The 16,404-nt window shown below is 36.3% G+C and overlaps 1 protein-coding gene across 4 annotated transcripts in view; it reads left to right on the top strand.

Moving 5' to 3' along the window:
- Positions 1-16,404, top strand: part of HERC2 (E3 ubiquitin-protein ligase HERC2) — a 124,669-nt gene that overhangs the window by 35,038 nt on the left and 73,227 nt on the right. For all 4 annotated transcript variants that reach the window (XM_069304552.1, XM_069304551.1, XM_069304550.1 and 1 more), the window contains exons 26-35: positions 629-809; positions 2,171-2,345; positions 4,500-4,659; positions 6,032-6,392; positions 6,779-6,903; positions 7,031-7,167; positions 7,961-8,215; positions 8,426-8,538; positions 10,612-10,745; positions 12,840-13,077. In XM_069304552.1, the coding sequence (XP_069160653.1) occupies positions 629-809; positions 2,171-2,345; positions 4,500-4,659; positions 6,032-6,392; positions 6,779-6,903; positions 7,031-7,167; positions 7,961-8,215; positions 8,426-8,538; positions 10,612-10,745; positions 12,840-13,077 (1,879 nt within the window). The remainder of the gene's footprint in view (positions 1-628; positions 810-2,170; positions 2,346-4,499; positions 4,660-6,031; positions 6,393-6,778; positions 6,904-7,030; positions 7,168-7,960; positions 8,216-8,425; positions 8,539-10,611; positions 10,746-12,839; positions 13,078-16,404) is intronic.

Below are 16,404 nucleotides of genomic sequence, written 5' to 3'. Positions count from 1 at the left end.
AGAGAGCACCCGAGTATTTAAGACAAAGCATTGCCGGAGAATTGAACTCTGACAGTATTGTGCACTCTTTGCTTTAGTGAGCTGGCCTGTCAGTGGTGGCATGAGTTAGACTGTTTCTCTCTCTCTCCTTAAATTTCCTAAACAAATTCATTTGTAATGATGCTTGAGGAAATGGTCAAAGAGGAGCCTAGGGGAAGTTGTGAGTCTTAGACGAGCCATAATGGCATGGGCTTGGGAACCATCTGAGTAACGGATCAGCGAGAAGTATTTGACCATACACAAAATGCAATTTGTTGTAATTTCCAATTTCATGTCTTAGCCTAAGAACACATTCTATTTTCCTTTTGATGTTATTAACAGAATGCAGCTTTGTGATCTGGTATTGCATATGGTCTACAGGAGTACAAGTCTATATTGAACTAAAAAATAAATGATTATTTATTTTATATATAATGATTATTGTTATTTAAAATAAAGAAATCAACATTTATCTTGGGTTCATGGAACTAAGCACATGTTGATCAGTTGTCTGGAATTATCTTAATTAAAATACTTCTAATAATATGTAGTTAATTTCAAATTGATCAATACAGTATTGATGTAATTGCTTTTGAACTCTGCCTTTCAGGATCCATATGTACAAATGTTCCTCTCGGTTTGTGATCGAGAAATACGCCATTTGGGGCGCCACTCGATGCATACAAACTTTTCTCTGGATCACCCCATAGAAGAAGCTGGTCGTCTCATGTCTGCAACACTCTTGCGGCACACACATCTCACGCCTCAGCTTATTGAAGTTCTTGAGCAAGGTGAGAATATTTGACCTCTTGAAACTTTTGTAAGTGGAATGGAACTGGAAAAAGTCTTTATTCATTGTCTTATTTTGGGATGACCCTAGAGATGAGGAGGATATATTTTGGAAAGCATTGCCAAATGGAAGAAGGAAATTTAAGTTTGTTTTAGCAGATAGCATCTTGTCTGTTTCTTTCGGGTCCTAGCTTTTGTTCACGTTAGAGAATTTTTTTTTAATTTTGATGGAATGGATGAAGATTAAAGTAAGGATGTGAAAAGATTAGCACATAAGGTTGCACAATAATTGATTGCATCTAAGGTAGTACAAAAATTATATTAATAAGGGAAGAGCAGCAAATTCCTCAAATCAAGAAGCTGTTAGAAGTGCACAATGGTGGTGAGGGAGATGTTTCAAACTAATGGTGAAGCTTTAGTTGAATTGATGTGGTATGTGATGGTGTGGAAGATGAATGAAAATGATGAAACAGTAGCAATTATATGGATGTAAATGTGTGGTAAGAGAAATGGTCAAAACTGAAGTTGAAACTGCAGCTGTATGGATCTGAACTGTGGTGATGAAGATTAAAATTGGTGTTTAAGCAGCAGATGAGTTGATGTACTAGTGATGTGGAAGACGGTCAAAATTGGCAGTGAAGCAGTTGTCTGCATGATGTGAAGCGAGTGAGTGTGAGCACTCACCTAGTTGTGTAACACACACACACTAACCTGAGTGTAATTACCTAAGTGTAGTTACAGGATGAGAGCTACGCTCGTGGTGTCCCGTCTACCCAGCATTCTGTCATATAACGATGTGTGTGTGTGTGTGTGTATATGTAACAAATGAAGGAATAAAGGCAGTGATCATGGTTTTGAATTGAGAAAATGTTAGTGAAAATAGATTCGCTAGTTATGATAGAAGGTCGGAATATAGTATGGAGTTATAGTTTGATGAAGACCGGGAACACAAGTGCTGTTAATGACGAGAAAGGAAGAGATGAAGTGTTAGAGACGTATATGGGATGAGTATACAGTAATGTATTGAGAACATGAACATGGAGTGTGCCAGTGGAATGACTAAACAAGCATACTGGTGATCAATTGCATATATGTAAAATTTAGATTAACTATAAAAGAGACTTATATCGAGGTTTCAACTTAGTGTTATTAATACAATCTTTTCTGAATAATCAGTTTTAATTGTAATTCTTTGCTTAAAACATAACACTAAATATTTTTAAGTTTCTTTTGATCCATGCTTCAACTATTACACCATGATAATAGAGAAATGAATTAATCATTACAAACATTAATACAGTATTTGTATATACAAGTATATTTCATTTGATCTGAAATCTATTCCCAAATCCTTACCTTTTAGGTCTAGCATTGAGTGCTGATGATAGTCATGGCTGGGAAGCAACCTTAGAATTGCCTCGAGGCTTGCAAGAGCTTATCCGCCATGTCCACAACACCAAGTGGCTATTGATCAGGAGGAGGCAGGAACTGACTCGGTCTTACAAGGAGGTGTGTGCTCCGGTCATGGAAAGATGCAGGTGAGTAACAGTAAGTTTGTGAATTACCGAGTGAGTGAGAATTACCAAGTGAGTTTAGAGGGAGTAATGCTTTCTTACCCAGTTTTTGAGGTGCTGAAATCCTTGATTCAAAGAGTGGGCACAGTTTTAATATGTTTTATTCTTTAAGTATGTATGTTAGGTGAAAATTCTCTCATTTCACCAATTTGGATCCACTGCTTCCTGCCAGATGTTTTCTGTAATGCAGGCCTCAAAACTTTTCACATGTATGTACTCGCCTAGTTGTGCCTTGAGGAGGTTGAGCAGCGGCTCTTAGGTCCCATCTCTCAACTGTCAATCAACTGGTGTACAGGTTCCCGAGCCTATTGGGCTTATTCATATGTACATTTGAAACTGTGTGTGACCTTAGCCTCCACCAAACTGCAAAATGTATTCCATTTGTTAACTACCCTGACACTGAAAAAGGTCTTTCTAATATCTATGTCGCTCATTTGAGTACAGGGTACTTCGTTTCCACCTAGGTCCCCTTGTACATGTTCCACCTATGCTGAATATTTGGTCTTTATCCACCATGTCAAAGCCTCCGAGAATTTTTGTAGTTCATGATCATGTCTTTCCATACTCTTCTGTCTTCCAGGGACACGAGATTTAATTCCCATAGCCTTTCCTCGTAACTCATACCTCCCAGCTCTGGTACTAGTCTGGTGGCATACTTCTGAATCTTCTCTAACTTTGACTTGTGCTTAACTAGGTATGAACTCCAAGCTGGAGCTGCATACTCCAGGATTGGTCTGACATACGTGGTAAACAAATTTCTGCTTCCTTACACAAGTTTCTAAAGGCAGTTCTTATGTTCTTACACATGTGATAGAGATTGAGTGACCATGAAGTTTTTGTTATTTAGTCCAAATTAATAAAGTTTTGTTGAAGTATTAAATTAAATCAATCATATTTGGAATACAAACTAGTGTTGGTGACCCATTATTTACACCATCTGAGGGTCTTGCTCTTGTCTCCAGACATTCCTCGCAGTTGACAGGAGGAAAAGGTGTTTTGTCTATAAATGATCAGGACAGTATTCTAAATCAGTATTACAAATGTATCAAAGTGCATGAATGCTATTGTCCCATTGTTCCAACAGTTATTATTTGTCTATATCCTGGGAAAAGAGCCTGGTACTTTTATGCCTGCTTTGGGATAAATTCTACTTCAGGCACACTGTACTTCTGTCAGATTTTTTTTTTAAGTATCTCATGGACACAAAGGGCAGCACAAACTTGGCTACAGGGGGGAGCCGGTCGGCCGAGCGGACAGCACGCTGGACTTGTGATCCTGTGGTCCCGGGTTTGATCCCGGGCGCCGGCGAGAAACAATGGGCAGAGTTTCTTTCACCCTATGCCCCTGTTACCTAGCAGTAAAGAGGTACCTGGGTGTTAGTCAGCTATCACGGGCTGCTTCCTGGGGGGTGGAGGCCTGGTCGAGGGCCGGGCCGCGGGGACACTAAAGCCCCGAAATCATCTCAAGATAACCTCAAGATAACCTCGAGAAGTATTCTGTTGAGATGCCACCCACCATATATATATATATATACTCCTTAAATATTTTTGCATGTGGGGGGAAAATTATGGGCCTTTTGTGTGTAATTTTATTCTAAGTCATATAATATGCTGAGTTTCTAAGAAATGCAAAAAAAAAAAAGAATTTATTTAATATTTAGTAGCAATTTTAATGTGTTTATTTATTCACTTCTATTGTGGAATAAATGGAGATAAAGTAATGTCCAGAGAATACAGTAATGATACGATATCTTGCAGTCGGTCATTGTTCCATATTATTGTACTTGTTTCAAATTCGCTGAGACACCCATTATCATTTCTTCATATTCTGCTGGTAAGTAGTGCCTTGTGCACTTAATCGCTAAATTAATAAACATGTAGATAGACCATGACTACTCTTTCACAATTAACTATATTGTAATAAAATTGTTTTTGTATTCAGCTACAGGAATAGAGCATTAACAGGGCTATCAAATATGAAAGACAATCACGATAACCAATTTTCTTAAATTAGGACTACATTTGTCATATTTGTGTTCATATTTGGAACATGATGATAGTGTTTATACTATGGTGAAAGAGTAAACTTTATCCTGATCTTTTTTCTTTATCTTTAAAGATTTGTTTTTTATGAAGTACGCCCTGCTAGCTGTGGAGATGTAGACGCCTTGGACAAGTTTGCTGTGCGTGGCGTGTCAAGGTGGAGGAAAGCCACTCAGTTACTTCGTCTTAGGTCTAATGATACTACAGCCACAAGCCAGGAAAAGGATGGGCCCCAGGTAAATTAAACAACAGGTCTGACATTTGTGTCATTTCTTCAAAATCTGAAAAGGACACAGGTTAAAAGAATGAACATTGCTCAAAAACATTAAGAAATTCCAGTGTGCAAAGTGAAAGAAAATAAATAATGAAGAAAAAACACTATTAAAAAAATATTTCCTCAAGCATTGTCGTTCAAAAACGTGTATCATAATATCATGACGTGTTTGTAGGTATTTTGAGGGGAGTTTACTCCTTACTAATATGTACTTTCAGATAGGGAGGATTAGCTTTTGGAGTTTGGCTCTTGATTGTTTAGTATCTTGTGCTACACTGCTCTCTCATTTTACTACAACTATCATGCCTACTTTAAAGCTGTAGATTGAGCTGGCCTTGGCTACCTTTTCTTTTGGTTCACTTATCGTGGCCACTACTCATACACTGAAAGATCCCTTCCTTACATTCCTGTGGCGCTTTTTTTTTTTTTTTTACTATTTCCACATTATGCACTTTAACTGTTTCTCAGTATAGCATCTTGTATATTGCAACTATGTCTCCAGATCATCTTCTGTCCAGTGTTTGTAGGTTCAATTCTTTGAACCTGTCCTGGCAATTCTTTGAACCTGTTATCTTGAGATAACCTCAAGATAACCTGTCCTCACAACTAAGGTTGTGTTATTAGTATCTGTATTGAGGCAAATATCTGAACCTTCTCGGCTTTTGTGTGTCTTTCACTAGGTTCAGATGCCATTTCTGTTCCTTATATTCCAAGACTGGTCTGTGATACATCATTTTGAATGATCTCTTGGAACACCACCTTCCCCTGGGGAAGGAATGCTCCTAACCCATCTAGTTTGAATTTCCACTTTATAAAGTTAGGCTGGAATTGTTGACCAACCCTAGAGGTTAAATAAAGTGAGACTTCGATACTCAGACTTAATTGATTCCAAAAGTCCGTTTGAATACCTAGCTGCTAGAGTACTAACTAATTTATCCCATAAGAAATAATGTAAATTGGATTAATCAATTTCAGACCATAAAAAAATCACACATATATATGCAATTGATAAATGAGTTTTTTTTTTTTTTTTTTTTTTTTGTAAGAGATCACCCTGCAGTTATTTAGCTTTTTCTCAAATGATTGGGATAAACAAATAACAATTTATGCTGTACTCTTATTTCTGGAAGTTGACCCCATAACTGTGTTGTAAACCACAGTTTTTTCAATGTTATAAACACAACACTAGCAGTTGTAGATGTTGTATTTCATATATGCTTAAATTTAGTACGTATATTGAAGCTTATACTGTACCAAAAATGTTTGCGTATACTTATAATTAATCATATAGAGTGGATGTGATGATGGTCATGCAGTACTTGTATTTCTTGCAGGACACCAAAGAAGCAAGTGGTTCTGTTGAGGATATAAGCATCAGCAGCAGCAGTAATAGCAACTGTGAGGACAGAATTAATGCTCCTGACAGCTGTGATGATGTAAGAAGCGGTCGCTTAGACAAACAGGAAGACTTGTGTAAGGACAGTGATCCGACCGAATTAAGTCGCTTATCTGAAGTTTCCATGGATGACAACATGAAAGTAGAAGGGGATGTAGATGCAGTGGAGAAAGAACTAAAAATAACTGCAGATGCCAAAAAACAACAAGGAGATGGGAAAAAAGCATCTGTGAGTTTAAATCTGAAAAGGTCTCCATCACCATCTGGAGCTGCATATTCTCCCTCGAGACCATCTTCACGTAAGCAATGATTTATGGGTGTGCATGTACACTACACTGGTCAATGAGTTGGGCAATTCATTTTGCCCAAAAATAAGAACAACTCCATTATAATAAGTAGTATATATGATTATTCTCCTGAAATAAGTAATAGGAAGTTCCATAGGGAAGGAAAATTAGGAAGTGATTTATATGATTATGATACTTGCCGGAGATTTTATGACTTTCTCTTTGGAATATCCTAAGGATAGCCAAAATTCGAGGATGGTACGGTATGATGGACGTCCTGATAATGTCGATTCTTGTAGGGTTTTAAAAGCTTTACCTGTGTGTGTGTGTGTGTGTGTGTGTATCTTGCTGCATACAGTCTGAATTAAGTGGTACATAACTTTCATTCTCTCTTACAGTTCTAACTCCAACTGCTCCACCGCCAACAGCAAAAGTAATAGAAATAGCAACTAAAGTCATCGAGTTTGTATGTTCAGAAGAAACAATTAATATTGAAGCAATGCGGAAAGCCTTTTTCACTCAGGTGGGTACAGTGAGGATTATTGTTTTACAGTCTAATTAAGACAAATATATATATATGTGTTGTTTTTCTTAAGAATTATAGTATTGTATTCAAAATTTGTATATAGTTCTAATTATATGCTCTTCAGATGGACAGAGCAGAGATGCGATTGCGTGGTATCGAGATGTTCCTCGGCTTAGTTCAAAAGAGCAACTTCTTGCCATCTGTTAGACTGACCCTTATCAATGGATGGCTCGGCCTCTTGCCCTTTGCACCAAAAAATACGTAAGTAGAACCCAAAAATCCATAAGCTGTACAGTGCTTACATTATTTTAGATGGATTTAGCTAATACTGTATATTAGTACTGTCTTGGTAGTACAGTATGTCTATATTTTGATATGCCATGCATTGGAGGAAAGTTGTAAATATATCGGTATGTCAGAGATTAGAGATGGGACAATTACCCTTGATTGAATAATCAAGGGTATTTCCTCTGGACATGTATATTGTGTAGTTTCTAATGCATTATTATTATTACCCAGTTGTTTTCCACTTTCATGAGGTTTGAAGGCATCAACACAGAAAAAGTGGAGGAGTATAGTTAAATGTTATAGATGTTTGGGAAATAGTACCCATTCATCCATAGGTCATTCACACTATATTACATTATGTATAACAAACCTCGCCACACTTAAGTATTCATGCACAGTAACACCTGTATTTGTGTACTTGAACTTTCTGGAGGTCATTCTGTACTGGATATTCTTTTTCCATTGTGAATCTGCAGAAACATTTGAAAAGATCCCCACTTTACACAGGCAAAATGTTTTCTTGTTTTGACTGTGCTGGACCCCTTTTCAGTACTTGGGAAGAGTACAAAATTGCCTAAGGAAGCATTATGGAACATAATATGGCAGGTTTTACCATTGTCTTTTAGCACATTCAGTATGTAATTCAAGTTGTGTGCAGTTTAGCAATACATTATAAAATATTGTCTGAGGTTTGAAATATATTTCGAAAGAAATGTTTTAGTTTGGAATACTGTAGTAAATTAAAAAAAAAAATTCCTGTCAACAGTCTGGTTCTTCCTGATTGCCTGGAAAACATTCCTTTAGTTCCTGTTTACCAACGAGCTGTGCTGAAGGCATCATGGGCAAAGGTCTGGGAATGGGCTGTCGGTGAGCTGCGGGCTCATGTACTGAAGGCTGAGCAATTCTGTGTTGCTGCCCATTCATCAGGAAGGATACTGAGGGGCAGAGACAATCCTAGCTCCAAGGACTCAAACTTCAGTTGCCGTGATCATAACATTTTAGCTTCCATGCCACTTTCAAGGTACAGTACAGTACAGTGTATAGATTTCATATGTATACAGTATTTATATTTATACTGTATATTATTATTATGCTTATTCATGTATCTTATGTACCCTCAATATATTATCTGCAGCACTGTAGTTGCAATTAAAATCTCGAAGTTTGAAATATTAGCAAGTGTGTCTGTTAAATATTTAAACTCAGATGTTCTGATAAAATTTCTGTACAGGTTTGTTCTTGGTTTGGTATGTTTATCAACAAGAGCTCACTGTGGCGCGGATCTGAGTCTACTAATATCAGGCGGTCTGTTAGCTTTAATGCAGACACTTCTCAGACTTATTGGTAAGCTGAAATTTGACTTTTATTTCATTATTTGAAAAGTTAAAAAGCTTTACTATTTATTCAAATTAAACAAAAAATATGAAGAATAACTTCCACTTATTTCCTCTTAATGTTCATTTTTTGTAAACAATCAGATATGTAACTGTATAACCTTGTATAATAAAGTGTACAACATAAAAAAAGGGGGTGGTAGAAGTGAACACTCATACGTACTCAGAGTTAAATGATAAGTTTCTCTCTGAATGCTCTGTGTTCTCTTCTTTGAGGCTGTGGGTCCCTATAATTGCACTAGAGGTGGTACCCCTAATATGAAGAGTTGTTTGATGCATATTTTGAATGGTAATTCATGGTTTTTAATAATTCCTCTGAAATATCCTGCTAGTTAAGATAACACATTTCTGTTAAAGATTTTTTTCCATGAAAAGTGGCTATGCTATTCTTGCCTGTTGTGCACTTGACCAAGTCATATTTTGCCATATTTAAGACAAATAACTGTGCATGTTGGTTGTGGATGATTCCTGCAGTCTCTTAACTTTCAACATTCGTATGAATACATTTCAAAAGATTTCCCACAAGAGCATGACTGCATATCTTCATACAGTCGGTTACTAAATACCCAACAAGACTGCTTATGGTATATACAAAAAATTTATTAATTATTAATTTCTAATTTGATTAAATTAATTTTGATAATGTTTTTTAATTTGACAACTTTTGGATTTAGTAGTGTTTGGAGTGATAAGAGAGGTGGAATATGACATTCAGAAGATTAGGAAGTGTGTAGTATATCACAGGACTGGTTGGACTATATCGCAGAAGATGAAGAGCTATTAACTGGAACATATCGAGAACTTTGTAAGAGTGACATTACATTACATCTGTACAAGCATACAGACAATTTGAACAGAACGAGTGATTGTGTACGATGTGCCTAGTAAATTTTGTGGAGGGGTGTAATAACCTTGTAAATATTAAATTCAAATATGGTACATAGTACTATACATGATATTTATGGATAACTAAAATGAGTTCATGTATTTGTGGTGATATTGCATAATAGTTTCAAAAGTTCTCTCTCGTGCAAAAAGTTGTTAAATCATACAACTGTATTAACTCAAATATTTAATTTTAAATTTAAACAATTTGTTATTCTCTCTGGTTTCATGTTACCAGTGAATTTGCTTATGAGATCTTGATCATTAATATACTGTAGATGAAGTAATAGGAGTAGAACTAGAAATAATCTTAGGAATGCGAGTCACTTTGCTCAGCGTCACCCTTTTGAAGCTTTTATTATTATTATTATTATTATTATTATTATTATTATTATTATTATTATTATTATTATTATTTGTAAACCATCATAAATGAATATGAGATCCTGCTGTTCATTGCCTCCTTAGTGGAGTAATATTCACAACGAGAAATGCAGAACTGTTTAAATTTTTTTTTAATTTTTGTCCCGAGGGGCGAGTTTATTGGGCAGCGCCACTCATTCTGTGAGTGGACATATTGCCATAGCAACATGCACAACACTCCCCCAATAGGAAGAGAACCCGCTGAGTTGTTTATCCTGTCACTTGTACCCAGACACAGCTGGAACTTGCTTAACTGTCTCAAGTGAACAACTTGTTAGCATGAGCAGAATGCCAATCTAGATGATTAGTATTAGCAGATGATGAATAAAAATTATTTTGCAGGCAATGTGTCACAATAACAAGCTGAAGAAATTATGAGAAACTACAACTCGGAAGATATAGAAGCGACAACGTTTCAGTCCGTCCTGGACCATTATAAAGTCGTGACAATGATAATGGTCCAGGACGGACCGAAATGACGTCACTCCTGCATCTTCTGAGTTGTGGTTTGGTCATCAAAAATGGTTTTATTTAAAAATGGGAAATTCTTTCAGATAGCAAGAAGCTGGAAAGAAATTGTGCTAAATATTTTTGTTTGGATAATTATGAGTTGAGCCATCCTGCTTTAAAAAGAATTCCTATACAGAATTCAATCGACTCAAACAAAAAAAAACATACAGTACCCTGCATTGTATTCTTGCACCCTGTATTACAGGTCCATCGACTTCCACCTCAAGCATCAGGAGTGAAGATAAGGAGGATATTGTTGCAATATTTGAAGAAGCTGCAAAGAAGCCTCGTGTGCCTCCACCCCCACTCTCGGGACCAGAGCTTGCTGCAATGATGAAGGTATACATATATAATGTGTTAATATGAATACATACTGGATGTATGTATATATATAATAATTATTATCCAGCAACTTATACAGGATGTACTAAATTTCACAAATGTAACTTTTAATTTAGGAATGAATTAAATACATGTCAAATAAATTTTAATTAATGTAATTTTCAATGGAAAATTTATAATTTTTATAAAACTAATAAGTTTATATAAATATGTTTAGAACTGGAACTTATTCATCGCCATGAACATCCATATACATACTGATGTGTTGCCAGCCAGATTGTGTGTTGTGGCCTTTAAGGGGAATCTTGGGTAAATAATATCTGAAATGGTTTAGACCATGAAAGCATAAATGGTTACATAATGGTATGAACACTGCAGTACTAATATTTAAGCAGAAACACGAGCCAAAACAAAATGTAAGTGCATCAGCAGGACCTGGTGAGCAAAACATCACAGTATTATGCAAGTGCCACATTAAAAACACAAAAGTTGTAATTCTGTAATGGGATAAGTGCCTATTTTGGAATGCAAATTCTTTCCAGACAATCAAGGTTCATGGACTAATTAAATTCAGATTATCAAAGTTGAAAACCCAACATCCCCACCACTTGCTCAGCAGTGCAGTGATGTCTGGGGACAAGCTAAAACATAAATATTTTACATCTATTGGGGACTTTAATATAGTTACAAATGCTCCTTCCACGTTCTGGAAGCATGAGAACATTGAAAATTTAGAATGCTCTTCTTCCCAGCAGTTGTGGATAAGAGTTCATACTCTATAAGCATTATCGAGTTATCTTTTGAATGCTTAACATTTCCCTTTCTCACCTTTGTCTCATATTTCTATTACATATAAGAAAAAATATATCTAATGTTTTAGTGAATACAGTGGCACCTCGATTATTGAGTTTAATCCGTTCTGGCACCAAGTTCGTTATGTGGAAAACTCGTCTTAAGAAACAAATTTCCCCATTTAAAATAAAGAAAATAAATTGAATCCGTTCCACTCCCAAAAACATCCATATTTGTATGGCATTTTATAATGTAAATATAATACTGCACATGTAATTATAAATGTTTTGTTGTACTGTTTTCATGTTTACTATACCTTATGAAGAGTCGTTGCTGGCTTGAGGGAGATGATGGGAAGGTGGGAAGGAGGAGAGGGGTTATGGTGTGGAAGGAGAATCCACCTCTGAGTCAGGCGGTCTCTCTCTTCTTGGGAATTTCACCCAACTGGGACTGGGTTGTGGTTCACTATCACTTTATCACTTGCTGGTCTTTTCTCTACTTTTGCAAAGAACGAGTCTATTGACAATTGCATTTGTCTTTGTTTTAGGATTTCCCTAAAACGAGACAGCAAATTGTCATTAAACATGCTCACACACCGGGTTGTCACTGCTCTATCAGAGTGATGCTTTTCCAAGAATGCGGTCACCTTTTCAAACATTCCCAACACTTCCCTGATCTCACTGGAAGAGGCAGCATCCTCCCTTACCTCCTCATCCCCTTACTAATGGTGCAAATTGTTGATGAGGACCTGCCATACTCCCTTGTGAGATTAGTCACACGGACACCACGCTCATGCTTTGCTATAGTTTCCTTCAAATCCACAGTAATTGTGTCTTTCTTCCTCTTGACAACACTATCTTTAGCAAACAGGTTCTTTGGGGACATTGTGCGTTACAAATTGTAGTCACAAAACCACAAAAAAAAACCAAAGAAAAGCGCAAATAAATGCAGAGGGATGCTTGTCAAGCGCGATACAACAACAACACTGGCGTCGGAGGTATCCGAGAATTTGCGAGAACCCGTGAGACACTAGAAAGCACCATGTGGTTTTGCTCGTTAATAGAGGTGAAGCTCGTCAATAGAGACCAATTTGCTGCGAGTGGCTCGCTCGTTACTTGAAATGCTTGTAGATAGAGCCGCTCGTTAATCGAGGTGCCACTGTAGTTAAATTTTATATTCAATGATCTCCGTAATATACTCAAAAATCCATGTACTGTATTTAAAAATGTTTATATTGGCTTTTATTTGATTTATTTATTTAGTAATTTAGTTTAATTTAAAAATGTATCCATATTTTAGGTGGGGACAAGAGTTGTTCGTGGTATAGATTGGAAATGGGGTGATCAGGATGGCCCACTTCCTGGTGAGGGAACAGTGATTGGCGAATTAGGAGAAGATGGCTGGATTCGTGTTCAGTGGGATAATGGTTCAACTAATTCATATCGCATGGGCAAAGAGGGCAAGTATGACTTGAAACTGGTGGATTCTCCTCTTCCGCCAGCACCAGAGAGCGACTCGGACACAGATGAAGAGGAAGGTTGGTTGACAGGAATGTGGTGTTTGTATTTGATTCGGTTGTGTTATATGAAGATAGTTTTCTATAGAACGTAAAGGGTTTTGAATGTTTTTACATACATTCCAGTTCAAGTCAAATTTCTAGACTTTGTTCTTAATGAATATATTGCTTATCAAGTTTTATCAAAAACTGTGTGTTCATGCTGTTTATATTGCTTGTCCCATAGTAATTTATTTAAAGTAAATATGATAATTTTTCAACGAACCATCCTGATAGTCGAGACATCTGTATTGCTGAAGTGTGCTCAAATGAGGTTGTACAATTATTTCAGCACATACTATAGATGTCTTTCAACCAAGAGGAAAAGTGCATTGGTTTGTCTTTGTCCCCCCCCTTCCCTATTTTAATTGGACTGTGACAGTGATTTCAGACACAAATGAGTTCACCCGAATACTTTGCAACTGGTGCACCGAGAGTGGGTAATATCACCCATGCAAGGGGTCTGGGTTATAAGAAAAAAATTGGGAATTGTCTCGGCACATGTAAGTGGGAAAAGTAGAAAGAAAACACTTAAGATGGACAGACATTTTCTTAAAAGTATTTGGGAAAATATTAATGATTACTAAAATTAAATTCATTAAAAAGAGAATTTAAAGTTGGGAAGGTGCAGCATGTCACCAAGAAAAGAACCATAAATAAGAGGAATGGTATTCCTCTATTGTTTTGTGTTCTGAGGCTGCTAGTAAAGCAGTTGCCAAGGCCAACTGCTTTACTAGTCTACTAGTATTGTATTGTAGGAAGCAGTTTAATCAGATGAATAAATCACTTTGTTTAATCACTTACATAAAATTTGCTTCTCTTAGTCAATAGACTGAATTAACACTTAAAATTAAGCAGAAGCTTTCTAATTTCAGTATATAATTAAAAGTTATTCAATATAATTGAAACCAAGGTGACAAATCTAGGCTTTTTACATAATTGTGTTATATTTTCTCATTGCTAGTAAAGTGATTTTTAACTTTGGCATTGTGATACTGTAGGGAAGGAGGGGGTTACCTTGAGGTGCTTCCGGGGCTTAGCGTCCCCGCAGTCCGGTCATAGACCAGCCCTCCGGGTGCTTCAGTATACAACGTAGTTTGGTATCGTGATGCTGTAGAGGATGGGAAAATGTGGGTGGGGGTATGTGCTCAAGTATATGCAGTATAGTTTGGTATTATAATGAAGGGGGAAAGGTTGTGAAAGTACTGTATATGCTGTTGAAATAAGTTAAAAATTGATAAAGCCTGAAGGGAATTCATTTTTATTGTTGGATAATTACAGCTGTAGATATATTTTAACATTCCACGAATATATTTGATCAGAATTGGTAGCCTAAAACTTGGATTTTATTTTAAATGTCTAGTAATTATAGATTATAAGCTTGATTATTTATTTTTCTTTTATAAGGAATCCCATGACTTTTTCAATTTTTCTTTTTATTGCTGACAATCTATATATTTAAAATACATACTTTTCCTGTTTATTATTGCATATTTTAGATAATTATCTTTTTTTACTATCTTTACATCTGCTGTCCATTTGCAGTTTATGAATGTAACTGATATCTTGTATTTCACCCATGTATATTATCATCTTTACTTTCATGCACCTTTTTACCTTGTATTTCTGAGTGTTTTAACTACTGTATCATCTTCATAAGCAATAACCCAAATTAAACTTATTCTGCATATAATTCGGCTCCTTTCCAGTCTTGTAATTTTTATCTTGCTAACTACTCTGACAGAGACAATTAGTTTCGGAATACGTATTTTCCTTGACTTCATTTTCTACTTTAAAGATGCTCTTTATTCTCTACCCAGTCTGAAACAACTTTATCTCTATACCATTCCAAGTGGCATTCTAGTGGCCATAATGCCCCAACATTTCAAATGCAACAAAATAATGTCCTCTGGTGCAGAATTAAGTTACAGTTCCTATGATTTTATCAAGTGTATTTTTGCTAATACCTGTCATGATAGATTGATGGACCACCTTGCTCTTAACTTTGCAGATGATGGCACATATACACTTGTCTTTTCTATGTGTTACAGTTTGTCATGTTGACATAATCTTTCCACTTGCATCTGTACACCGCACAGATGAGTAGGGTTGAACATGGGAAGATTGGGCTCGAAGGACCAAACCTGATAAAGAATTTCTCCTTTTTTTTTTTTTTTTTTTTTTTTTTTTTTTTGTTATATCATGGTTTTTCTGTTTTTTAGACAAATACATATTTTTGTACAGTATTATCAGAAGTGCTAGAACATTGCACACAAGTTTTTTTCTTGCACATTAGTAATCATATTCTGGTTACCTACTTTAAGCTCAGAGCAGGTATAAAATACAGTAGTACTGTATACAACATTAAACAATAATTGTTGTATAATTGTAAATGGCAATTTACCTTTGAAAATAATTTAAAACTCAATGTGACAGTAACAATCCAACTGTCTTTCACAGTGCTAAACACTGTAAACTTCAGCTCATAATCCCAGTCATCTACAATGAGTTTCTCTTATTCCTCACCAGTGTTGTAGTCCTTTGATCACACACTCCACATGGTGTATTCACTAGCTTAAACACAGTTATTTAGTTCCCTTCCTCAAGAAGTCTGTTGGCATTTCAATTCATTCTCTCGATTGAGTATAGAATACACTAATTTCTTCTACTTGGAGAATTTACCAACACGGCAGCATTTATAGATGCTGTGATGCAAGCACTTCACAAACTTGCCCTCATGCTATGGGCCATCTCAAGCTATTAATGTCTACTTATAGAGATTTGCTTTCCACTACAAACTGTACTGTCCAGCCAGGTTCATAACATACGTTCACTCAAGCCGCAATGAGGATTCTGTAAAAATTGCTACAGGCACTGGCTCATGGAACCCATTTCACATCAAAGTTCCTCCCTATCTACATTGTATTTATCTTGTGTAGCTTCCGGGGAACAATGCCCCAGTAGCCCCGTCTCCGATCGGGCGGGAGGCCTGGTCGGAGGATACATTCATACTTTCCCTGGATACATTCTCTGACTTCATAATGTATTTCACTGTTCAATGTATCCTAATGCTCATTTCCATTCATGGTCCTTGATTATCTTCCAACTCCTTACACATCTTCCTGGAAGATCCTATGAGAATAGACATAAATGAAATAAAGGCATGGTGGTATCCTACGTTCCTTAGTTGTAGTGCAATGGTTAAAATGTAATAATTTCAGAATAATAGTCATTACTTGGCTAGTATGCAAGGCCCGATTTGCCTAACAAGCAGAGTAATTTTCGTTACCAAATATTTTTTTCCATATT

Source organism: Procambarus clarkii, chromosome 52, assembly GCF_040958095.1.
Source record: "Procambarus clarkii isolate CNS0578487 chromosome 52, FALCON_Pclarkii_2.0, whole genome shotgun sequence".
In the NCBI taxonomy this organism is placed as follows: Eukaryota; Metazoa; Arthropoda; class Malacostraca; order Decapoda; family Cambaridae; genus Procambarus; species Procambarus clarkii.
This window is presented reverse-complemented; position numbering and strand designations above follow the sequence as displayed.